General features: G+C 41.3%; 1 protein-coding gene across 1 annotated transcript; it reads left to right on the top strand.

Annotated features, from left to right (window-relative positions):
* The first annotated feature begins 3,071 nt into the window (after positions 1 to 3,071).
* On the top strand, positions 3,072 to 17,188 carry hs3st3b1a (heparan sulfate (glucosamine) 3-O-sulfotransferase 3B1a). The gene is made up of 2 exons (XM_086088169.1): positions 3,072 to 3,712; positions 14,475 to 17,188. The coding sequence occupies exons 1-2, from the start codon at positions 3,237 to 3,239 to the stop codon at positions 15,091 to 15,093; spliced, it is 1,095 nt and encodes a 364-aa protein (XP_085944295.1). The 5' UTR covers positions 3,072 to 3,236; the 3' UTR covers positions 15,094 to 17,188.
* The last annotated feature ends 10,152 nt before the right edge of the window (positions 17,189 to 27,340 follow it).

The following is a 27,340-nucleotide window of genomic DNA, read 5'->3' on the forward strand; positions in this document are numbered from 1 at the left end:
ACATATTCCAGCTTACAGTATTAGAGCACCATTTTTTAAGTATTCCTTAATACTTGCTCTCACTCTTTTCCTCACGCATTTTTTCAAATAAGAGGCCCAGTGTGCTTGTTTCAAGCTGTTAGTCACTCCCAGTTGAAAAGTACTTAAGATCTGACACATAGAACTACAGAGGATTAAAACCTTGTCTACTTAAACACCAAACCAAAAAAGTCTGTTAGCTTATTGCTAACATAATAATAGCAAATGTTTGGTGCCAGACAGGTGTGGTGGTCCAATGGGACCGGAGGGTGTGCTCCAAATATAGAGGGATCCCACGCCTCAGCCCCTGGTAAGGTCTATTCAGGGGTGCTGGAGAGGAGGATCGATCGGGGAGTTAGGGTCTCACATTCAGGAGGAGCAGTGTGGTTTTCGTCCCTGCCGGCCAACCCCTCGGCTGTGTCCTCGAGGGTGCATGAGAGTTCGTCCGACCAGTCTACATGTGTTTTGTGGAATTGGAGAATGCGTTTGAGAAGTTCTACAGGGGGTGCCGAACCCCCTGATATGGGCTGTTCAGTATCTGCACGACGAATGTCAGCGTTTAATCCGCATTGCTGGCAATAAATCAGATTTGTTTCCAATGAGGATTGGACTCTGGAAAGGCTGCCCTTTATCAATAATTCTGTTCGTAACCTTTATGGACAGAATTTGTAGGCGCAGCCGAGGCGTTGACGGGGTCCCGTTTGGTGGCCTCAACATTGTGTCTTTGCTTTTTGCAGATGATGCGGTGCTGTTGGCTTCTTCAAGCCATGATCTCCAACTCTCACAGGAGCGGTTGGGATTAAAAGTAGCACCTTCAAATCTGAGACCATGGAGGTGGAAGTGGCTCAGAGTGGAGTCGCTGGCTCGAATGCCTCCTGGATGCCTCCCAGGTACGCTTTTCCAGGCACATCCCGCTGGGAGAAGGCACCTGGGAGGACCCAGAACATGCTGTGGAAACTCTGTCTCCCAGCAGGCGTGGGAAGTGGGAATGCCTCGGGATCATCCCTGAGGAGCTGGACGAAGTGGCTGGTGAGAGGGAAGCTGCTGCCCCCATGACCCGACCTTGGATACGAGGAAGAAGATGGGTGGATAGCTATAGATGGTCTGATGGAAATGAGCTCAGAAACCATTCAAAAATTGCTCCTTTATCTTACATGGAGCAGCAATACATACAAACAGAGCACTCACAGGTGTACAGTATATTCTCTCTGCTTAGTTGGGGACCTTCTCTGCTTGTTATGCTTACTGTATCTATACCAAGTAGAGTTAAGTGTTGCACAAAATGGTATTACACTTAAGGCATGCAACTCAAAAATCTGATTTTCTTGTATCGTAAGAAAACGACACCAGGAAAAACAGGGGGGAAAAACAATCACAAATCTGCAATATAGACAGTAAACCATAATATAGTGGAAGTCCACTGTAATCTTTAGGTGTTTATTTTTGTCTTTTTCAGATGTGTATCCTTCAGATGTTGCAAGACTCACCGCCATATATCTGCTCCACAAAAAGCTGCGGGCAAAATTCTTTAGTAGACATGTTTTTTTGATGCAGCCCCTTTATATGTGCAGGTGTACCAAACGTAGCGATCCGTGAGTGCATATCTCATATTGCCGTCTGAGGGATGAGATAAGGGGCTTAGATGAAGGGGGGCGGTGGTGAAACGCTGACTGACATGGCTGCTCAGGGGTAATCCCGCTAATCCTCCGCTTGCTCAGGGGTGCGCTGGAGCCACGGGCCTATGACCCCACCCCAAGACGACACACACACACACACACACACACGCAACGCAGAGCCTGCACTACTGATACGGCCTCACACGTCCTCGCTGTGACTTCCAGTGGACGCACCGCACCCTTCTTCCACAGTAAACCATTAACATTTATAGCTGCGTGAGATGCACTAATACACTGTATACGTGCAGTATATATAATTACTCGTGTACGTACGCGTGCTCAACGTGTTTGGACTGGCAATTAGGAGCTCTTATGAGGCTAGTTACCTCTGAGTCACTGGGACACTCACAACACAACATCAGGAAACGTGTCAAGTCCAAACAAAAGACAGCTGAGAGCCTGAGACATGACATAAAGTGATAAAATGTCATTTTGTTGTCTATTAATACAGAAATGTGCACACTTTACTATTTCTTACTAAGCCTATATTACAAATAATATTAAAGCCCTCTATTTTTTTAGGGTTTGTCATAGGTCAGGTAGGGTCAAGCCTATCCCAGTTGGTTTTGGGCGAGAGGAATGGGGTACACCCTGGATTGGTTGCCAGCCAATTACAATAAAGTAAAACAATACATTAAAAATAAATGATTTAATTATACTAAGAGGCTTGATCCAGCCATCTATTTTCTATAGCACTGGTCCTCACAGTGTTGGAGACTTTGCTAGCTGACTTTCGAAGATCTTGGAAAAACATAATGGAATATGCAATCTCTACACTGTAAGGCTGAGCTCAGATTCGAACCCAGAACTTCAACTGTGAGGCAGACATGCTAAACACTACTTCTCTGTGAAATACAACAATAAATAGTCAGAAATAAAAAAAAATTTAATGAAGAAGTATCAAAGTAATATATAAATATGGAAACTGTATGGCCACATTAAATAAAGACCAGATTGTTGTTCAAATGCTTCTCGTGACAGGGATGATGGCATAAATAAACAGGATGTGTTCCACTTGATATTTACGTCTAATTTGATAAATTATTCAGATTCACATTAACAATTCCTCTTTGCATTATTTACAGTAATATTTCTTCACAGGAAGTCTTATGAGGTCTTCCCGACAGATTTATTCCAACCAATTAACGCAGCACTGTTACCTTCAACATAAAACACTAATTTTAGGTACTCGCTTTATAGTGCGTTAAGCACTTACAAACAAGGAACGAAAGCGGCTTTTTATCAATTTGTTTGGCTGCAAGTGACTCTTGTGTTAGTGTTATGTATTACTTTGTAGGGTTAAACCGGAAGTGCGCCTGTCATGATTTTGAGAGACTTGACACGGCAATAACTTGTCTCTGTGGTGCTTCTGTGCGCTCAGAAGCCGTTCAGCCAGCGACGCACGCTTACCTGAGGAACTCATCATACGTTGATTTACATTGTTGGGAGACGATGTTAGGAGGAATAATGGCCACTTTAAAAGTTTAGCGAGCGAGGTGCACTTTGCCAAGATGCCCGCCACCTGGACGCCAACTCGCTCCTATGGAATATAGTCCGGCTCTCCACGGTCTCCATGTTGTGCCACCACCCTACGTGAAGAACAAACTGTTCGTCTTCTGCATCATGTTTTCCCTGTGGGTCTACATGATCTACTGCTGCTTGGGCTACAGCTCGGCCGTGCCCGGGTTCGGGTACGAGCGCGTGGGAGCGGTCGCGAACCCATGGCGCGGTGGCTCCTCGGCGCGTCCGTCCCGGGACTTGCTCAACAACAACAACAACGCGGACAACGACGCGGACAGCAGAGGGGACGAGTGGGAGGAAGGCGACGTGAACGTCACGTCGGCTTTCCTCAATGAGTCGGAGAGTAAAAAGTTGCCACAGGCCATCATCATCGGCGTGAAGAAAGGGGGGACGCGCGCTCTGCTGGAGTTTCTGCGGTTGCATCCAGACGTGCGCGCGGCGGGGGCAGAGCCGCACTTCTTCGACCGCAACTATGACAAGGGCCCGGACTGGTACAGGTGAGCAAGGGTGCGATTCAGTGCACTTTCTCAACTGACGAGACTATCAATTGCGTGGCTTCATCGAGGGCCGTTTCCCTGAAAAAAAGTAATTCTCGGTTGCACAAATGTGTTCAACTAACTTATTTATTTATTTCTGGTGGGGGGGGGGGGGGGTTGTATTTTTCTCCCAGTGAGAGTGGCACTTATTCCATGATACTTGAATATAATGAACAAAGTAGCTGTTCAAGTGAACAATAATGCCTGTGAGCGCATCCAATTTGACTGTAAAAACAAATGAAACCAACAGAGGCTTTTATTAAAACAACTTCAAAAAATAAATATTAATAAATGGCCCTTGATGGGAAAATTCTATCTATCTATCTATCTATCTATCTATCTATCTATCTATCTATCTATCTATCTATCTATCTATCTATCTATCTATCTATCTATCTATCTATCTATCTATCTATCTATCTATCTATCTATCTATCTATCTATCTATCCATCTATCTATCTTACATCGGATGCTGATGAGTTAAGGGGCTCAGCTGACAGATACTGTTGCACACTACATGGAAAATGAGGCCATTAGATACTGTGTTTAGTACTGTATCTGGTTATAAGGCAAAAAAAAAGTACTGGTTGTGTAAGCAACCCATGACACAACCACCCCGCTAAAATGTCTGTGTTCTCTATCGGTGTTGTTTACAAAGGGATAGCGTGCTTATTTGCGTGACCTTCATCAGTGTTCCTGGAACACTTGTACAGCATCCAATCTAATCCCTCAACCTTGATAAGTATTCATTCCTTCAGCAATATGCTACATTATCACAATATCTTACATTATTATTATTAAGTGTAGTGTGGTTGCAGTTTATAGTCGCAAATAAGCAAACCGCATCATGGAGTCCCTCGGCAGCCGAGAGCATGATTCAAGCAGATTAATCTGCGCTTCTATTGATCTGTTGTCAGCCATTTGTTTTCATCTTCAAGCTCCAGCAGACAAGATAAATCACATCAGGGATCAGCTGCCTTCTTGTAACTCGGTTGCACTATATGCAAACATTGCTTTTAACTCGCTTATCTTCCGAGAAATATGTCACAAACTTTACTTATCGCCACCCCTACACCCCCTCCAAAAAAGAAAAAAAGATTCAGTTATCAGAACAAGTTGGACGGGAGTGGAGAAGTGAGAGCGCAGGGATTAAGCAGCAAGGCGTCAGAAGGACGGAGACTCCGTTTCAAAGAAGGCCACAGCGGGAAGTGCAGCATTGTTCAAAGGATGATTTTTGTGCTTAAACTGATTTTGAGACTGTTTGGACAGGTTTAGAATATTTTGGGATTATCTGTCTTTGAGGGGTCTATTTGGTCCATCTGTTTGTCAACTGAGCACTAAAAACTGTCAGCATTGTCCCTGCATGCACTTTTTCATTGCAAATCGTTGAAATCTCCATCTTACATTTAAATTAACTAACCACTTTGACACCATTCACCACTCACATTTAAACTTCATACAGTATTATAATAAAGCTATAGGTCTAGGAAATGCATTGGTTGATTCTTAGATTAAACTAAGTCCAATACTTACTGTACATTTGAGTACTCACCGATCCTGATTACCAATACCATTAAATCTCACAATTGTGATGAAAAGGTGTATTTTAATTATACTGTTCAAAAACACACACACACACACACACACACACACACACACACACACACACACACACACGCACGCACACGCACACACACACGCACACAAAAGTATCAAATACAGGTTTCAACAAGTTGTGCAAAAAATGAAAATGTGCTTTGAAAAGTTGTATTTAGTGCATTTTAGGTTCATCCTGAAATTTCACCCAAAAGTAAAATATACATTTTTGTGATTAACATACATATTCTCCTCCTGCATAAGCCAACATTTTGTAACTCAGTGTTCACAAAAGTGACTCATCTTGACTGACAACTGAGTGGGTCCAATCACGCGCAACTTCCTCTCGCATGTAGCCGCGCATGCATGCATGGGAAGGTGCTGATTAGCCGGTTTCACTTCACCTTCCACGGACAAACGACGGTGGTCTGCTGGGTGGGCCCATCGGCTCCTGCGGTGGCATTGAGTAGTGCCCGGCCCAGTTATGGGCTGTGATTGGTGCGTCTGCGCCACTGGAGGTCCGCTCAGCGGGACGGCGACCACAGCGAGGCGCGTTTTGCGTCGAAACATGTCGATTGGTCGCACGCTTCGCGCCCAACGGCGTGGGAACAATTTCCTCCTCGGCCCCTCCTTGCCTTTTCATGCAGTTAACTACTTCTCCGCAGCAAATCAGCTCTTCTCCCTCGATGTGACTTAATTGCTCAAATCATGTTTTACCCCCTTGAGGATCCACACATAGAACAATGAGCGGCCTTCGTACTAACTCACTGAGGACGGGCTAATCCTCCGCTCAGCCCCTCGGGGGAAGCTCACTGGCAGCCAGTGGCAGATAGAGGGCAGTAAATTTAGAGCGAGCCTTTAGAAAAGCGCAGCGGCATTATGGAGCTCAATGAAAGGGGACTCCAGCGAACCCCTGAGGTCTGCATTAACCCCGACAATAAAGGAGAAGACAATTAGTGTGAAACATGTTTTCGCTGCCTTCACTTTGTATGCAAATGCGCTCAGGAGGGTGAAAGTGCCCTTTGACGACAATCGGCAGGGGGCCGCCACTATGGGGGCATTCAATGGAATGGGCCCAAGAAAAGACGCTTCCAAGCTTTTGGGGAGTTTTGACTTTGGTGGATCTCTGGGACGCAAAGGCCTTGTCCATACCTAGCTGAGTATTTTAAAAATGAATATTTACCCCCCTTCCTGTGTATAAAAACAACAAGGTCCACACTGCCTCGTTTGTTTAAAAAAAACACAGCCACAAAAACACACACAAAAACGGAGAAGTTGACATAGAAGCCTTTAGGTGGCAGTAGTTAGACAAATACTGCCCGTCTCTTGACGTCACTTCCACATTACGTCACACAAGCACGGACTGTCAGCGCGCACAAAAACTTAAATTTGTTTTTGTTTTTAAATTAAAAAAAACATGTAAACACACAAAGAGTGAGCACATCATAAAGGAGCATAGAGGATAAAATACAAATATAATAGAAAATTAAATTTAAAAAAGCTTCACTTGTCTTTTAATATTAATAATAATTCATTACATTTGGAACAACTTTATTCATGCGACTTACAATAACAAAACACATTGCGGAAGCTTTTAGGACCTGGGTTAAGATCGCTGGAGTCTACTATCCTGACACGTTCTCCTTCTGCCGATCAAATCACTCAGGCACAAAAAAAACAACAACATTTGGCGTCCCTCGTGTCTGGAGCCAACGCCACAGAAACTAAGGCAAAAGGAAGCTAAAATCTTTGAGGTACGCGTGTGTCGAGCGATGACGTAAAACTCCGTTGATGATTGTCACAAATCTTCACTTTGGCCGGAGTTTTTGGAAACCTTCGTTTTTAAAGGAAAAAAAATCCCCGGCGACATGTGGCCGACAAGGCAAAACCATTTGCAAAACTCCTGGCTCCATGTAGACAGGGCCTTTAAGTCTCCCAAGGTTCATCCCAGTCCACTCAACTGGTGGCTGTTTACACTTGCTCGGCACATTAGCGAGCACTATAGTAAAATGGCGGAAGTGGGAGCGAGCTCTGGATAAGAACTTGGTCAGCATTTCGTCAGCATTTCGAGTCGACTGAATGCGTTTCACACGTTTCCTTGAAATATCTCCATAAGCATTACAACCATTAAAATCAGACCCAGCTGCTTCATCATTCATCATTTCCCAGAACCGAGTGCCGCAGATTGTCAATAGCGATAACGCGCACCTCCTCTCTTTCTTCTTGCTACAAGAACCCTCTGGGCTTTTGCTTGAAGCAATTTGTCAAAGCCGCACCGCTTACTTTGGCGCTGTGGAAACACTGAAGTTCACTCGGCTCGATCCCCCCCCCCCCCCCCCCCCCCCCCAGAGTTGTTGCCCACTTCCTCATTGCTCTCTTTTATAGTATCTTCAGAGAGAATGCGCTGCTTCCTGCGGCTGTCTCTCTCTTTCTCGCCACTGGAGACTCCCTGACAGCAAGTCGGAACAACTTTAGAAAGCAACAATCTGCCGCAGCCATCTTTTGTTTGCTTGCTTTTGATGCCGTTGTTTGCTTTCGCTCGCAGTCCCAGGCCAGCATGCGACTGAGCCTGCTCTCTGCCACTAAACTCACTACATTAGAAAAGGATGGATTTCTAGTGTCATAAAAAGGGATCCTCAAATATTAGAGTTGGGATATGGACAGACGGATAAATGTGGATTCAAACAGAGAATATTAAGGAAATTCTACTTTTTAATTGGCTGCTTGTAAATAGTTGTGAGCGCCAGTCCATCAAATGTGAAACTTAAACAACCAAGTCAACCTTTTCTTTGTTGCCTGTTTCTGAAAATGTGTTTGTGAGCAAGCAGTTCTTGAACAGACATAGCAGAATGAATAAGTTGTGTGGATAACAAAAAGAGTGAGCACTTGAAAGATGCCATCTTCATATAACCTAAACTCATTGCTTTTGCGCATCGGTAGGTGCTGCTGTTTTGGTCAGTTGATGAAAGCTTCACAGTTTGTGTGCCGTTTGTCTCAAAATATGAAAATAACGATGATTGATGCTTTTCATTTAAAGATCTTAACAATATTTCTCTTGATTAAGTGCACGGCCCAAAAAAATAATAATGAAAAATAATTGTTTCCTGGGTGAGTTTAAATCCTTGACGTAATACTGATCCTATCATACTGAGCTTTTCATGGTAGAACAACATGATTGTGAACACTCGACTCTGGAGAATTTACACAATCACGCTGCGGCTCAAAATGAACGACGTTTTGTGTTCATTACCATTTGATTGCACATTGGCAGTCGAGTCCAAACATCAGAGTGCATGTCAGCCACACTAGACAGAGCCTCTTTCGCACAGATCTCACAGTAAGGCGCATCAGAGCCGTAACTGAAGACTAGCCACCTTTGCCTTTGAAGCGGAGTACACACATAGCATCAATCGGGTCAAATTTGAGCATTTTCCCTCCTTTGCGATCAAAGTCAGATGTCTGTGTAACATGAGCCTGAGCAATTATTCGATGGTGTTGGGGTGTGTTCGGAGTCATTTTTCAAAGAAGCTATGTGAAATCTGCAGACTCACAATCAAAGCAGGAAAGTGGGGTACCGTACACACATACTGATAATCGACCGAATTACAGTATTTTTACATCTTGCGATCAAAATCAGTACATGCAGGTCTCAGCTGGCCGAAAGATTATCCAGCGCGAATATCTTGTGGTATGGGGGACATTTTAATGTGTTCAATAACCACTGTGGCAAAATGTGTATCGTCTCGGCGTGTGCATCTCACTAGTAAAAGACGATTTGAGACAATACATGGGGTCGAGGATTCAAAAATGAACATTGACTTGACTTGACTACTTGACACTTTCCAGAAACATGGCAGACATTTTCCACCTCTTTTCCACCCTACTTCCAACATTTTGACTTTGTACTCCCAGTGTGTGCCGTGAAAAAGCTCTTATTGTACTGTACCGTGTATAAAGGCCTGTAATTATTCTATCATAGTCTATATAGTCATATAAGCATATGCAGTACCATCCTGATGATAATTGTCTGGTGCACAATGTGCTGCTAATGCAAGGCTGACACTTGCGGCTTCTACTACTTAAGCTGTGCGTAATAATGGATGCCGGGCTCTATTTATACTGTCGTTCAGTGTCACATGAAAAGATCCCGCACGTAACGTCATGTGACGACAGTTGCGTGATATGATGGGAGGCCTCCCCGGACCGTTTGATTCGAGTCTGGAACTTGTCTCACTCTCAATTGCTGCGATTATTCCAAGTGGCCACATACCAGCACCTCTCATCACTTCCTTGGAGGGGAGAAGCAATTCCCACAGTCACTCAAGCCCTCACGGCGTCTTAAAAAGTGTCAGATTAGAACTCATCAAGACATTAGATAATGCTCTGGCTTTTGTTTTTGCCAAGGTTTGGGGAGTGGGGGTGACTTGAAAGCCGAAGACAATTAAAAGTCAGTCAGGCGTGAATATGTGGTGGGGAAAACCAAAGTCACGCTGGAGATTTGAGCACACTTCAGTATAGATTCACCAGCAGGCAGCCATATCAGATATGTGTCACCCCGAATGCCCACAGTAAAAAGAAAATAAAAAAATAAAGGTTTTAGATCCGAACTGGGCACTTGAAGTGCAAATGCACTAGTGGCATCATCACACAGCAGCCACATAAAAGTCCTACCTTTGAACCTGCCCTCCTGATAGCGGACAATACAAACAAAGGCTTTGCAAACTGCTTTCGTGGTTACACCTGACTGCAGGCGAGACTAAACAGCCACATCACAAAACAAAGCCACTCCCTGCCCTGTGTCTGTCTTCTGCACTATATGCCTTCATCCTCAATACTCTCATTGCTTTGCTCCTTCTCTTAACTGCCTTCCTCCGTTATCTCCCAGTCCTTCAAGGATCTTCAAGACCGTTAAGAGGGTGGAGGATGTATTGTTTATGTGCAAGCGCCCACATAGACTGACTATAGCACATAAACTAAAGGTAGCAGTAACTTTTAGCGAAGGAGCACAGTTCCTTCTTAATGGCCTTTAACGGCATTTCTTTGTTGCCACAGTGCACTTGGATGGTCTGTTTTGAACTGTGAATTTGTGAAACAGAATAGGGCACTAAGTGGTCACTCCATTAGGCACATACCTGCACTTTCCACAAATACTCTAGTAAGTACATTAAAACTCAGTTTTAGTTGGCATCATGGCTAAATGGCGCTTGATGTATTTGTATTTCAGGATTCTATTGAAACCACAGTATACTAATGTGATTACAATACAATAAAATCAGTAAAAAAATAAAATAAAATTATACAATACAATATATATATTAGCATTTTTTAATTTTGTGCAGAAACATTTTAAAAAATATATTTCCTGTTTAAAAATATATTTCCTGTTATTAATTAATTAATTTATTTATTTATTAATTTATTATTATTATTATATATATTTTTTATTCATAGGAGAAATACATTAATGTTTAAATAAGTGTCAATGTGATTACATCATATGGGGGGTCATATCAAGCTTAAATTCTAAAGGTTTTTATTTTTATTTCACTATTATTACATCTCTATGCTTGTTATGCTTGGATTGTGTGTGCAATGCGTTTAAAAAGTGTGTTTTAGAAGCTGCAAGCCTGAAATGTGTTTAAAGTGTGTGGGAGTGGTATAGTAAAATGTCTGAGTGGCTAGAAAAGCCCTACATGAATTAGATGTCTTATCATTATAGGCTTAAAGTATACCAAATTTGTCAATATGGTCTCTATAGCACGGATTTAAATTATTACAGGTGCATAAATGTTGTGACAATAAGTTACTTATAATGACATCTAAGGAGGAGGAAAAGGTGTCAGGTGGCACAGGTGAGAAGAGTACGCTACATGTGTGTAAACGAGGGATATGAGGACACTTATTTATTTCCATCAATGCTAAAAGTTTCAAAACATTCTCAGGTCAGTTTTGCTGTATTTGTTTTTACATTAAAACTGCTGTGTTTGAAGAGAGGAGGTCGACACTGCTTGAGCGTGTACCAACACATAAATGACAGTAATCACCTTAATGACGCGCCTCCACTCCTTTCCCTGTTGATCATTAACTTTCTATAAAAATAAAAAATAAACCTTTAAGTATCCACAATTAAAGTCATTATTGTATGATATCATGCTTCAAAAATCTGGAACGTTGGATTCTTGTAAACACATCATGTGCTGATTTACTGCTAAAACGTACACCAGAAGCACATTTGGAGGTTTTGGTGGTGATCGACTGATGTTTTGAAATGCAACAGCCCCTTTTTTGATAACTTGGAACAAGGTTAAAAATATATATATAAATAAATAAAATAAAAATCATCACACACAAAAGTTTCCCTTTTTATATTACCTTTCACAGTGCTCATACGAAGAACAAATGCTAGCTACCGTTGATTCGACATTTCCTCTTCTTTTTTTACATTGTGTCACAAGTAACAAACAATTCTAATTTAGGCAACCATAACAGAAATGACTTGTGTTTTTGCTCAAATTAGACAAAGTATTTTGAATGCCCTGCGATTGGCTGGCAAACAGCCCATCGTCTTGCCAGAAGTCTGCTGGGACAGGCTTCAGAACCCTAATGAGAATAAGCAGTAGCTGGTTGGATGGATTTTTGAGTGCCAGGAACGTGTGTTTTTTAAGCTGGCACAATACACAACCCATTCACCATGAATCATTCTTGCTGCCAACAATCTCGTAACAATTCACTTTAAAAAAGCCATGGAGGGGAATATCTTCTTTCTCTTGTTTTTTATTTTATTTTATTATTTATTTATTTATTTATTTTTTCTGAGAGCTCAGTATTATTCCTTTTTGGCTGGCTGTAAATCCCATAGTAAAAGACTTATAGACTCTACCGCAAAAGAAGCACAGAACAACAATCGTGTTTGAATTGAGAATGTGTGAATATATTGAAAAGTTTAATTTGCAATCAGCATCAGCAAATACAAAAATATGCAATTATCAGTACACCTGAGATCTCAGGGGGGAAAAAAAAGCCTGTTATAAATCCAAGACCTTTCACCTTAACCAGATAATTCAGAGTCCCGCCAGCGTCGTGAAGTTGTCAGGAGACCAGGGGAAGGATCAAAGGAAAGAAAGATGAAACAAAGTGAAATCCAACACCAACCAGACACCACCTTCCACCCACAGTTACAAAACCAGAATCCTTCACCAACCCCAGATACATCTAAATTCCAACAGGTAGACTCCAAGAGACCAGAGGAAAGACTAAAGGTAGAGAGGAAGATAGATGAAGCAGAGTGAAATCTACCAACCTCCCTTGATTCAGCAACCAGTGTGAGAAACAAAATCTTTTTGAGTTTCAGTAGATGCTGGTGTGCCGTTGACCTCGGCCTCTTTCTTTTGTTTTGCATTGTTGTTGATGCTGCCTGGTTCAAATTCTGTATAGCTCATCAACAAGATCTCAATCAATCAAAATTTCAACCACAGTTGACGATAACTTTCTCCAGTTACGTCTTCTTAACTGTGTTGGTTGATGCAGAGGGGTAGAAATATCTAGTTTCAAAATTAGTGGTTAAAATAAAAAGTTGGAGAAAATTAAATAATCAAGTAAAGTACAAATAGAGCACCTGCATTTTTTTTTTTACTTATGTACAGTAACAAAATAGCTGTACTCGGTGACTTGCCGCCACTTCTTTTTATCAAGTGAAACTCAAGATCCCGTTAGTTGAGTTGTTGGGCCAATATTCGTGACAAGTACCGAGTCTGGCCCTAATGCCAGCGTGTTTGGCTTAAACCTAATCCCCCTTGTCTCACTTGAGCCATTATCCAGTCAGGCCTGCAGTTAACAGGCTACATTATGATCAACGAGGGGCATCCGTGGGTCAAGACAAACACGCTGTCACGGTACTAAAAAGCTCTGAACGTTTGTCTGCACGAATTCCAACAATCTCAACAATCTTCACACGGAATTACAGAGAAACACGAGATGAAAAGGTGCAGGCGAGTCAACTGTCTTGCCGTGACATTAAGAAGCGCAACGCCGCCTATTCAGGGCTAAACCGTCCTTTGTGTGTGGTAATGAAGGTGCGCGGGATTTCAATGTGAGATCTGAAAGATGATTGCGGTTTCACGCTAGATTAAATGCAGCAGCGAGAGATGAACGTCTTCCTTTAGGCTTGGTATTTAGAAGCTCGCGTGGCGCTCACACGCGAGTCCTTGTCATTCCGAAGAACACTCATGTACTCTGTTAATGCCGGACACTATGTCTACATTTGTCTTCGTGATGACGACTAGCGAACTGGAGCCTCACAATTTTATGCCTCTAATGGAGCGAGGCTGTCAGAGTTTATCTAGTGAATTGGAACAGCAGTGTCCCTTTCGAGGTTCTACGGAGTGCTGCTCTTTCTTAAAAAGTACTGCTTTAATATCCTTCACACGAGACTTTTTGACTCTGGAAAAGGTAGAAATTGTAACTTTGGAGTCCAATAATTAGCTCGAAAGAAGCAAATTAGTGTCAATTGTACCTTAAGGGGCAGAAATTGATTCATAAGAAAGTAGAGTTACTTCGAAATTCAATCAGGGATGACATTAGTGTTAATTGTACTCTGAGAGGCAGAAATAGACTCATGTCTATTTCTGATACAAAAAAAAAGTAATTGTTTAAAAGATTACAATGGTTTCTCATTGGAGTTGTACAGCGCTTGACTTTTAAAGTTTGGGAACATTTGTGGAAATAATACAAGCAGTTAAACTGGAGCCTAATGGTTAGCCTTTAGGGGGACATTAGTCCAAATTAGTCTACCTTAAGGGACATAACTTGACATTTTTGGCACCTTGAACTTGAACTCAAAATGCAATAATAAATGTGGCATTGATCAGCTATGTGAAACCCTATACCAGGGTTCACCAATTCCGGTCCTCGAAGTCCGGAGTCCTGCCGGTTTTAGATGTTTCCGCCCACTAGCACACCTGATTCATATAATCAGCTCATCAGACCTGATAACGATCCTGATCTTTAGTATCAGGTGTGTCAGAAACATCTAAAAACCTGCAGGACTCCAGACCTCGAGGACCGGAATTGGTGAACCCTGCCCTTGACAATCAATGGCAAACCTAATTACATTGCTGTCTTTTGCAGGGAACTGATGCCAAAGTCCTCCGAGGGTCAGCTGACCATGGAGAAAACGCCAAGCTACTACATCACCAAGGAGGTCCCCGCTCGTATCTACACCATGTCTAAAGACACCAAGCTGATCGTGGTGGTCCGAGACCCCGTCACTCGAGCCATCTCGGACTACACGCAGACCCGCTCCAAGAAGCCGGACATCCCATCTTTTGAAAGCCTGACCTATAAGAACACGTCGGCTGGCGTGATCGACACGACGTGGAGCGCCGTTCAGATCGGCATGTACGCCAAGCACCTGGAGCGTTGGCTCCAATACTTCCCCATGGAGCAGCTGCTGTTTGTCAGCGGCGAGCGGCTCATTAGCGACCCTGCCGGGGAGGTGGCGCGCGTCCAAGACTTTCTCGGGCTCAGGAGAGTGGTCACAGAAAAGCATTTCCACTTTAACCCGGCAAAGGGCTTCCCTTGCCTAAAGAGACCAGAGGGCAACAGCAAACCCCACTGCCTGGGCAAAACCAAAGGCAGAACCCATCCTAATATTGACCCGGAGGTGGTGCAGAGACTACGAGAGTTCTACAAGCCCTTTAACAAAAAGTTTTACCAGATGACTGGCCAAAACTTTGGCTGGGACTGAAGGGAAGACGAGCAAAGCAAGGCTAGCTCGACTAGCTTGACTATTGTGTGTGTGTGTGTGTTTTATAGAATTGCATCATCCAGAAGCTGTAGAGTATATTTGCCAGATATGTACAGAGTTCAGAAGTCTATTTTATGATAATTTATTGCGATGGATTGAAATTGCTAAGATGTGTAACCAGGTTTACTCTCGATCAGGGATTCCCACACTGTAATGCATGCACCCCCCCCCCCCCCCCCCCGGGTGGCTGCCGAGCGTAATAATCATACATTTGTGTTTTTATCAATTGAAAAGCTGAAATACAGACATTTCCTTAAAAACAATCAATTGTGGGGTATGTACATGAAATGCTCTTCAGCTACTGCCAGTCGTCCCGCCAAATCAACCATCTCGCTCCGTGCACCGAGGTTGTCGTAGATAAAGTATATATTTTACAATTATTCTGCCCGCTTTTACTTTGCATTTAAATGGGCTTAGCTGCTTGTTTAAAGTCCCTCTAAGGTGAAAATGAACCTTCTAAATTTGACACACACCACAAAAAAACATGTTAACCCTGCCTGTGTGGTTAAAAATAAAGTAGAAAAAGGAGACTTTAAAATGGTGAAAAGTCAAGCTTTTCTCTTAGCTAGCTCCACTGAAGGCGCTAAAACAACACTTCACTCAACTGACAAACAAATATTACTACATCGACTTGGAAAGCTAGAAAGCTATTAGCTTTTTCATCTAGCAAATTCCTCATGCTACACAAAACTACTGTTAAACAACATAAAGACTCCAGTGGCTGGAATACCTTTTCCACGCTGCAACAATCGACCCGGCCAGCCTGAATCTCCGGTCCAAATGCTGACTGACAATTCAGACTCAAGAAAATGGATAAATAAAAATAAATTCTCTTCAAACTTTGTGTGCTATCCGAAGGAAAGGACGTATTTTCAGGGAGTAGGCATAGCTAGCTAGCAATACATGTTGTAATTGCGCAGGATAACTACTGATGCGAATGAAGACGCACAACATTTATATAGTGGGGGAAGAACAACTCATGCTAGGGCCCAAAGGCATCGCCTGGCCCCATTTTGCCCCCCACCCAAAGGAAGAGAAAACAATCTGAAAAATTGAAATAGTGAACAATTTCAATCTCTAAATAGATGCTTGTTTTTTCTTTTGTGTTGAGAGAGAAATGATGCGCCATATCCGCCAGAAAATTGAAGTGGTGCATGACTGAACGTGTTTGGTAAAGGCTGCTCTAGATCGACCAAACATTTTTATTCCTCAAAGCACAATGTCGTTACGGGTATTTCAAGCCAAGTGATTTCACTTTTTAGCATTCATTTTCAGGTTTCGTGTCAGTTCTTACCTACTTTTGGCCTCATCTCAACCTGACTGAGCTACAACTAGTAATATCCCCTTAACATTTGCTTGACCCTCAGTAGACTGTGGACTCACTTAGGTAAGGTCGATGCGGGGCTCCGATGATCCAGTGTCACTCGGCGCGGTCGATCAATACGGTAATAGCTCCCCATCACGTCAATTAGGCCCGACGGATGGCGCTACCCCGATGGCTGGAGCGCTGCAATAAAACGCAGATCCATTAATGCTCGTCGGGTTATGGCTGACCTTTACACCTGATTCAATTTGATATCATGATTTTAAATTTCCTCCACAAACTTTTGGGCTTTGTAGCATCTAAAACAAAACAATGCAGCACGCACATTTTGGGCCGATTCCACCCGTTTTCCAAAGAACTGCCGAACGCCTTTTTGGAAGCTAATGCGATTCATCAACTGGTCAAGCTGCACTTAAATGGCTGCCATGAATAATTTTGCATAACGCTTTTATAACAGGTGACATCACGTGTGAAAGTCACGCCTTTGTCTATGAGCATTCAAGTGATGGAGAGTCCACTATATAGTCTGACGGGCGGGGGCGGACAAATGGTTGAGTTTTATTCAACACATATTAAAAATGTGCTCAAATAAATGCCATTCCCTGTCGTCGCGGAGGCACTAATTTGCTGGATGTGTGGTTTGAACAATGAAATGAAGCAGGTTAAATGGTGTCATTTTTATGAAGTAATAAATATGTTTTGCAAAAAGTGTCCCAATTGCACTCTAGTCTCTGTGTGAAACTTCCAATGAGTCTTAATCAACTTCATCTCCCTCATCGTCTTTGCCTGGCGAGGTGCACTGCTGTGTGTAATTAAACGTCTTGCACATTACTGAGCTAACGAGCTGATTAGCGACACGCTGTTAGCTGTTTTTAGCAGGCGGCTGCTGCCATCGCCGTTGACATGACACCTGCAAACAAAAGCGGCGAGCACATTAAGTGACATAAAGTTGAAACCTACGAAGATGCGCATCTTAGAGAGGACACACTATTTAGAACTTTTAGAACTAAAATAGTATAATAGGATAGTGTATGAAGTGTTGCTTACACTAGAAAAATGACTTTATTACTTAGCGTGCATTTTTGTTTTTCCCCCCACAGTATGGGCTTTGCTTCCGCAAGTAGAAGCTGCTCACTTACACTCTAAAAAGAGAAATATTGAACCAACGTAAGTTTGCAAATTGAATTTTTGACCAACTTAAAAAAACAAAAACGAAAACATCTTCAATTGCCAATACACGATTAAATTAAGTTATTCTAAAGTGGATATATTAGGATTAATGAATTATTACTGCAGTAAAATTAATCCAAAGTGAATATATCACGTTTAATGAACTCGTAATCATAATTAATTTAATTGATTTATTCACTTTGGATTAACTCAATTCAATCATGTGTTACCAATTTTTTAAAGTCGGTCAACAATTACATTTTTGTAATCTTAAATTGGTTCTTTTTTTAGAGTGTACGCCCTAGCTGTCCATTTGTTAGCACGAAAGTATGCATTTATTCTCAAACCTTTAGCGCTGCTGACGGATTATACTGCCTGTTTCTATTCCCTATTCCCATTGGCTTTCCGCAGCACTGTTCTGATGGAACAGATCATACCAAATGTAATGCATCTAAATGGCAAATGCAAGGTAAGTGAGCTGTTTCATTTGCACCCACTAAGATGTTGCAGCTATGACTGATTTATTCCATTTTTAGTGCACTCTGGAAATATATGTATCTGTGATTCACCTCAGCTACCCGCGTGTGCAAAAAGGTCGCCGTGCAAATGAGACATGAAGCTCCTCTATTAACAGCCAACCTTTATTTAACACCTCAGCCAAGCGCCCTCATTTACCTGGGCCTGCCAGAATTGATGAAGCCAGTCTCCCTGGTGGCAGGCAAGCAGGCAGTCTGCTCAGTCAAGAAGCTGCCCACCCTGCAATTACACCCATGAAGGAGGCCCGTGTAATTGCCAGGCTCCCAACTGGGGAATTGTTGTTAGCGTACATCCCTCTGGGTGCTTGTAAGCGAGGCTGTTTTGCTTGAAGGATTGGGAGAAGACAAGGAAAATCGACACCTGGCAGGCAGAGATTGCACGCATCCACTTGGCAGCCATCGGGACAGCTTAATAATAAAGTGACACTAAAATGTTGCGCGCACACCGACTGTTTTTTAGTGAGCAGTATGAACGCGGGATCAAGTATGATCTCAATGAAATCCCTTCTGTCAACAAAACGAATGCAAATGCACACACACAACATGAAATCATTCCATCATTTTGATCTTGCGCTAGTGTGATTCAGAAAAATGTATGCTTTATTTTTCTAGAATTGCACATGGCACATATTCACACTCACTCCCAGGGTTACGTGTGGTAAATGTAGGGAAGCAGAGCGAGGAGGCAGAGGTGAAGTAAAAAAACAAATACATTTTTTTTAAATAATCAAAAATGGGAAGGTGAACAAGGAACTGGCAGATAAACATGAAAACAACAAAATCCATAATCAAAAAACGATAAGATAAGTAAAAAAGCTAGGTGAGTTGATAGCAGGACGTGGCGCAACAACAAAACATGGCACTGACACACACAAAGGACTGACGAGGACTGAACAAAAGACACACTAACTAATTACACAACAAGGAACACCTGGACAAGACACATGGTTGGGGGCACTGATTGGCTGACACAAAAGGGAGGGCAGACAAGCACAGGTGGACAATATCACATTTAACAAGACAAAGGGAAAGGAAAACACAACAAAACAGACCACAGTGGAACCAAAAACCAACCCTAAACCCAAACCATGACACTCACATTCACATTCACACCAAAAAGTAATTTTGAGTCTTCAATGTTTTTGGAATGTGTGAGGACGCCGCAGTAGGCTACCGGGAGGAAACCCAATCAAGCACAGGTAGGACATTCAAACCCCACACAACGAGGGCCTGAGCCCACATTTGAGAAGAGGACCTCTTGACTGCGAGGCAGATTCACAGTAATCTATACAAATGTGTGATTTCATTGACGATAAAACCTTCGTTCATGAAAGCGTTATTTGCTTCTGAGAGTGGCAGATGCTTCGATAAACCGTGACAGAACATTCCAACCTACATGAAAACAAAAAGGGAAAAGAACCACACTTAGGTCAATTTTGTCCCACACGTAAAACAATTGTCTCCTCTCAGTCTTTCATACTGCAGCATTGTCCCACTGCTAATCCTAATCCCGTAGGGAGGGCGACTATTAATCTGAGTTGACATATATGTGCTGACAGCGCCATTGCAAATCCTCTTCTGAAAAAAAGAGGGGGCTACTTAGTGCTGCGTGAAACCAAATCGGTTTGAGATAACTTCAAATAAAACGTGCCAGGGAATTTAGGCGAGAAAGATGAAGGCGCTATGTTTTCCATGCGGAAGAGCTGACACACCTTTCAGTCTTGTCGGGACAAATCTGAGATCTGAAAACACCGTGGTCGCATGTTGAGATGAATCTGTCATAACAAAGCTAAATTATTCCTTTTTAAGCATCCTGTGCTGTAAATTTAAAAGCAAAATCTACAAATGGGCATCTAAGATTGCACCTACTAAGTATTGCTCTTTACTGTTGAATGCTGTTAATCCCATTATAGCAAAGTTTATGTATTTATGTATCAGCAAAACTGTGAAAACATGGAGAAATGTGAATATTTATGTTATGTGCCTCTAAATCTTCTGCTTCGTTGAGTTTTAGGGCGATTAGCATTAGCATGTATACGTTAGCCATCCATGCCTAACAGTCTTCAATAAATGTGCGATATGCATGTTTGTGGAATGTGGGAGGAAGCAAATTACGGGCGGAAAATCGAACTTTGAGGTATATTCTAACCAGTGTACAGGTATGACCCAAGCTTTACCTTAATGTGCTTGTAGTCAAATGTTTTGAATTGTTGGTGAATGTACAAGTTTTACATTTCTCACTAGATGCTTCATTGCACATTCTGACCTAACTTGCTTTAACACCCAAAAGCCTACTAGAAAGTGATGATGCCTCGTTTCTGCCTGGCATATTGACAAGGTAAGTGATATTGTGGCGCCTGCAGCTTGCATCAGCACCAGTATTGTAACTCAAAACCCTAACCAATCCACAACATTTGTGCCGCAGGTTGATTCCGTGGTCGGCACTGTACAGCGCTATTGGTTCCCGCCCGCCAGCCTGCCTGCGATCACTTTAATTTGTCCATTAGGACGAGACAAGTCCCCCTCCACAAATCCCAGCGGCATGCGCTCGCAATGCTTTTTGCAGTACAGCCAGAAAATAAACATTTTGGATGAAATGGAAGTCAGGCAATTGGATTAAAGATTAAAGAACATCATTTAAGTGAAATGTATTCTGAGTCTGAGGGCCAAGAGGAATTTTGAAGATTGTGGAGTACATTAGGAAAATGTCCATAGCAACAGGGCCAGCTAATGTGCTTGACCAATAACGAGGATATCCGTAGCGAGCAAAATAAATGGCGTCACTATATTTGTTGAGTGTCATCATATTTTGTTTTCTTGTTAGTTATTATTATTTTTTTTTTAGCTGGTGGGCAACTTCCAGTTTTACATAGAGGATGGCGGCGTTTTGGATGGATCATATCATTTCGATTCTTGCCAAGAATGTTCCATTTGCATCATAGTGACTTTAACAGTATAAAATTTGTGAATTAATTTATTTGGTTTTTTTTCTTTTTTCTCTGGAGAGCTCAGTTCATTCGGTAATTTTACCGATTTCACGTCATCATCATTGCTATCTTTTTTTTGTTTTAATTATTTTTTATTTTGTATGTGTGGGTGTGTATTCATTAGTTCACCTAAAACCTATTTAAAAAAATCCCATACCGTTCACCTAAACCGAACACTTTAATTCTTTAACGTCCTCGCGGATGAGGCAGAGGACTTTTTTTTTGTTTTTTATTGGATACATAACCTCGGCATAGTTAATACTCATTTTTGAGGGATACTATTCCAAAATGGTTTTTTTCTTTACTTCTACAACATTTAGTACAGTAGTTCAATTCAACAAGGGAGATTCTTAAAGTATTTTGACCATATTTCAGCCCTAAAATGTAGTTTGATAGTTTCTGATGTCATATTGTAGTTTCTATGGCGCTTTCATTAGCTGTTAGCAATAATCCTCCAAAATATAAAAGAGCATCATGAAATATTTGACTATGTACCATATCTACCTAGTCAATCTATGCAGTTTCAAAATGTTACTTTGTGAGCTACTGCAAGTTCTCCACAGCATTCTCATCCATTTTCGATGCAATTGTTTACTACCTGATAAGTAGTGTCACCTGCAAACGACTAATAATATATATTAATATTTTTGTTTCGAAAATGATACGGCTGTTGCAATTGATTTCATTCGATTGTAGGTACTAGGTATCCCTAATCTTGTGGCCAGTCAGAGTACTGTCTAAAAAAAAAAAATCCTACCCATCTCAGACATAGGCAGAGATTTTCCTCGTCTTATCCTGCTTTCACCCTAATGAGGTGTGCAGAGCCCCCTACTCTCCATGCACCAATGTCACCTGCATAAGCCACCATTTGGCTGTGGCGGGGCAATGTTGGACCCCCGGTGGGATTAAGAGGCCGGATTGTCTGTGGCGGGGTCTGTTGTCTGTCGGAGGCAGGAGAAGGCCGAGCAGGAGAATGCTTTGGTTTTTTAGTCACGGCTAATCTGGAGTGTCTTGTTAGAGCTGGCTCAAAACAACACAATTACTGTACACTATCTCTACATAACGAATGTCATAAATGAATCTATTTTTAGAAGTGTTGCTATAGGAAAGACAGTCCTATAATATTCCCTTAAGCGTTCCTCTAACACACAGGTGGGAAACCCATGGCCCGTGGGCCATAATATGTTATGTGACTGTGGCAGTTTGCTGCAATTTAAGCATTTTTTTGGTATGTTTTTAAAGCATAATTCATACGGTTTCTTTTTCACAACTTCAAAGTGATTGTACTTACCAAACTGGGAATTTTGGCATACCAAAAAGTGACAAGTACATGACAACATGACAAGTCGAAGCATGGCACCTCTGCTCTAACAGACTGAATTAGTGAATGTCTCATCCATCCACTAAATACAAATAAACACCTGCCTAAAATAGACACAGACATCTCATTTTTAGCAGCAGAAAAAAAAATACCAGGTAGGAACTAGATTTATGGTATAGTTCACACACTGAGTCCATTTAATTTTTTTACTAACCAATTCAGCAGCACCTACATGTAAACAGTCTGTCAAATACATTGTTTGTTTTTTTCCGCTGATTGTGCCACAATTCTTACTGATTTTCTGCATTCCTCCATAACAGTCCTTTTCTATTTTGTGCCCCCCCCCCCCCTCCCCCGTAGACCTTGTTCCCGTGAATTTATATAAACTTCCCCAGCCAATACTTGTGTAACTACAGTACTGTGTGATTAAATTGTGCAGGTATATACGTCATGCAGAATATACAATAAAGACTTGATTGTTAATGCAGGACATTACAATAAATAATAAGTTAAAAAAAATCATACACAGAGAAAAGAGTCAAGATAATTTCCAGTCTTTTAGGGATTGAATCTGATTTCCCATTTAATTGCTTCATTAAAATTGCGCTCCAGGGAGGTGAGCCAAAAAAGGCAGAAAGGAAACGGGAAATTTCCCAAGAGCAGCCTTTCTCACCACATTCTGTTTATCTGCCATCCGTATAAACACAGCGCTTATCTCCAGTATTTCTGACGTCTGCCGCTTACTTCCAATGTGCTTTAAACCTTAATCCGCGCGTCTGGGCCGAGTCGGGGTGGGGTGGGGTGCAGTACCCCTCGTATCTTCTTTCTTCTAGTATTCCTCTTTGTTAGTTCATTCAATAATAATTTACTACTGCTGTTTGGGGAAAAAAAGAAGAAAATAATAGATTTAATTTACACAATAACCAGCCCCACACCAAGTTTCTATGGCATTCACTTGACAACCACACTGGGTGAAGATCCAAAGCCGCTTTCAGGTGGCAAGCATTGCTTTACTGAGTTTTGTCAGATGCACAAATTAGCTTTTAGCTTATTATGGTAAGTGACATGCAGTACTTGATTACTCTGTGAAGTTGTTGACATGGTGGGGATGAGGGGGGCATTTGTTCCGCAATGTTTGCCTCGGCCAGGTCATGGCCACAAAATCAATATTGCCCAGCGGTATGTGGGCCGGGGTGAGGTCCGGCTTACTTTGAGTTTGCTTTTATTTATTTATTTATTTTAGTGCTGTTAAAGCGTTAATTAATTAATTAATCACAACAAATTATCGCATTAATCCTGCATTAACGCCGATTAATTGCATTGTTAATTTTGAGCGCAGATGATCCATTAGCTTGACAGCGGATGTTTATTTTAAAGGTAGCACAGGTTGTGTTTGAATAATAAACATAACTACATGCATTTAATATATGTTTACGTATGACATTCCGAATATTTGTTCATGTCAAAATATTGAGCTATTTTTTTTTATTTATTTTGAAATTATGCAAGTAATTAACTGTTTAGAAAAAGAGGAGGATGAGCATTTGCAGTGGATCAAAAAATGTTGAAGATCATTAACACATAACAGGTGCTCTTTAAATTTTGCGGGCGAAAAATGTTTATTAAAAAAAGCTTTTTTAAATTAAGCGATTAATCGTGATTAATCACAATTCTAAAATGCGATTAATCTGATTTAAAAAAAAATAATCGTTTGACAGCTCTTATTTATTTATTAATTTTCTCCTTTGGGTAGAAGACCTAAATGATAGCATTTCACAGATATCTTAACTGATTCACTGCCATTGACGGCTATAGACGTCAAAAATTCATTTAAACTATTTATTAGTTTAACATTTTCTTCCCACTTTTGTTAACAAGAGTATGAAAACCTAGATTTTTTTTTTGTACATTTAGAACAGATATAAAATTTGTGATTAATCGTGAGTTAACTAGTGAAGTCATGCGATTGATTCCGATTAAAAATTTTAACTGCCTGATGCCCCTAATTTTTTATAATCTTTTCTTTTTTAAATTGCGTCAGGCGATTACATTTTTTAATTGTAATTAATCGCATGACTTCAATAGTTAACTCACAAATAATCACAAATGTAATATCTGTTTTAAATGTACAATATTTTTTTTCTAGGTTTTCATTTGTTAACAAAAGTAGAAAAAATGTTAAACTAATAGAAATAGTTCAAATGAATTTTTGACGCCTATAGCCGTCAATGGCAGTGTGAATGAGTTAATAAAACACTTCACTTGACTTTTTAAAACAATATAAATGATATTATTAATGTATCTCTGTGCATGATGAACCCACCAACTAATTATTAATCATGTTTACCTGGATGATAGAAATCACAACTGAGCATTATTAACTAGCTTCTGAAATACAGTTTTCCCTTGTTTTCTTCTGGGGTTGAGTTAAAAAAAAAAATACCCACAATAAATGAAATCCGCAAAGTAGTTAGCTTTGTTTTACATGTATTATAAATGTTTTAAGGCTCTAAAACCCCTCACCACACAGTTCATACACTTTTCTCAACGAGACTTTTCAGAGATTTGCATTTTCTCACATTTCTTTCTTGTTTAAACATTCACAAATTTTATAAAATAGGTACACCACTGGGAAAAAAAATGCAGACAAAATTGCACACAAAAAAATGCACGAAACAGCGAGGCTGCGAAAAGTGAACCGCGTTATATTGAGGGAACACTGTATACCTAATTTCATGTGGGCAGTGTGGCATACCAAATGGATCCAAACAATTTGTGTTTAAAGCCAGTCTATAAAAAGCAAGCAAAAGTTGTTAATGAGCATGTTGGTTTGCAGGTAGACTAGAGTGATAATAGAGGTGACAGAATGACGTCTCATTTTCTCACTAGGGCTTCTTGCGTTTGCAGCAAATAAAGATCTTCTATTTTTGATATTCCACATTGGCGGTCCATCCCAAATGACTCCCAATTTATCAAATTGATTCACAACATGGCCACAATCCGCTCTTTCTGTTTACCGGCAGAGAAAAGTTGTAAATCTCGCTTATGTGAAGGAGTTTTGTCCTTCATGTCCCTCCCCACCCCCCGCCGTCCTTTGTTGCAAAAGCAGCCAACATCAAGGGCCTGATTCGTCTTGGGCGCGATTGAGTTTGAATTCCTTGTGTTGCCATGGCACCAGCGGGGTGCTGTCACTTAGCGAGATGACGAGCTCTAGTTTCTTTTGCAGCCGCCATATCCGCTATTTTCAGATGAGTTGTTGCACCAACTCGAAACAGACGGGAAGTCAAACATGTCAGACGACGGCGGTGACGCATCCGTTTCTTGACGAGCCGAAAACAAATGTATAAAATACATTCTTGTAATATAATAAAATGTTATCTCTTGTGAAAGCATCCATAATAAAGATGCTGCAATTGTCTTCTTGCCTCGTCGTTTCAGCACAATGAACACCCGCCACCAATACAAAAGATCTTCATCTAGGTCAAGAAGCTATAAAGTCTTTGTTGTCATCAGCACGTGTCACCTTCTATTCAGCGTTCCGACTTTGCGCAACATTTACTTCAGGGCCGAATCGGCGACGCGCTGGCTGTTGCGTGCCGCTGTGCCACTTTCGCAAGGTGACGTCGCCAAGCCATCGAGGTTCATTTCAATCAAGTACGTTATGACGCGGTCCGACGCTGACTCGCTCTTCACCTGCCAGAGTCACGCAACGTGCACTGGTTAAGGGTTGCATGACTAAAGATTTGTTGTATTTTACTCAAATGTGATGAAATTAATGATGTCAATGATATTGTTTTCAGTACAATACAGCGGTCTCTAAACTTGATTGTGCCACGTAAAGACATATTTTGACGGACTATGAGCCAAGGGCTACAATGCAATGTCGTAAAGAAACCGTGTGTTTTGAATTTGGTGCGTGTTGGGATATAAACAAAGTTCCCGTATCCCACAATTGTTGCGTGCACGTTATTGGACATAACATTGTGGCGACAAAGACGGATGGAATTTCACTTCACATCACTTGACTTCCCTGGCATTAATTATTTTCGTACTGTTGAACCCACGCTGATGTATGAAGTCTATTTTGTAGCTCCACATAATATTATAATCAAGCAACGGTGGCAGACAAGCGAATCGGAAATCCTTGATAAAATGGCTGACTGGAAATATATACGAAATGGCACTTACACGTGATTAGTGAGTCGAGTAGTCGACTTCAAGCTTCAAACATGGATCCTGAGTCGGAAGTTGGACTCGCTGAATCAATCCAGCTACCTCAAGAGATTTGCATCAAATATCAATCATGATCGGATATCAACCTTATCCTGCTCATGCAACTTACTTTTAAAATGTAATCCATTACAGTTACAAGTTACCTGCTAAAAAATGTAGTTGGTAATGTAATCCAAGTACCATAATATTAAAGTAATGTAACTGGATTACTTTGGATTACTCCAATATTGAGTATGCTCATGAAGACAAAATAAAAATAAATATCACCACAATATATATTCTATACAATGTGCCCTTGCTTTTCGTACTGCCTACATCTGATATATACAGGGGGATGCAAAGCTAGATTTGATCAAACATAATGTCACTTCAATTCAACAATACATTCATCATATAATATGTCACAAATTTTGCACCCTCCTGTATATTTCCCAAACTAATAGCATTCTTTATATAATGTAAGGAAACCGGGGTTTAAGCGGAAACTAACCTTAAATGCCACCAGGTTCTCCTGCGTGTGGCGTGATAATGAGGGAGTAACAAATAACGGTGGTTAGGATTTCGTTTAGGGAATCATGTCCTCATTGCTACCCACACACACGCACACACTTTCTAG

This window comes from Leptonotus elevatus, chromosome 1 (genome assembly GCF_054856555.1).
Source record: "Leptonotus elevatus isolate MCC_2025b chromosome 1, RoL_Lele_1.0, whole genome shotgun sequence".
Lineage (NCBI taxonomy): Eukaryota > Metazoa > Chordata > Actinopteri > Syngnathiformes > Syngnathidae > Leptonotus > Leptonotus elevatus.

Bases quoted from the DNA above. Each gene is read 5' to 3' on its own strand.
- hs3st3b1a (XM_086088169.1), top strand. From the start codon at position 3,237: ATGGAATATAGTCCGGCTCTCCACGGTCTCCATGTTGTGCCACCACCC. The intron at 3,713-14,474 runs GTGAGCAAGGGT...TGTCTTTTGCAG, and splicing joins AAGGGCCCGGACTGGTACAG to GGAACTGATGCCAAAGTCCT.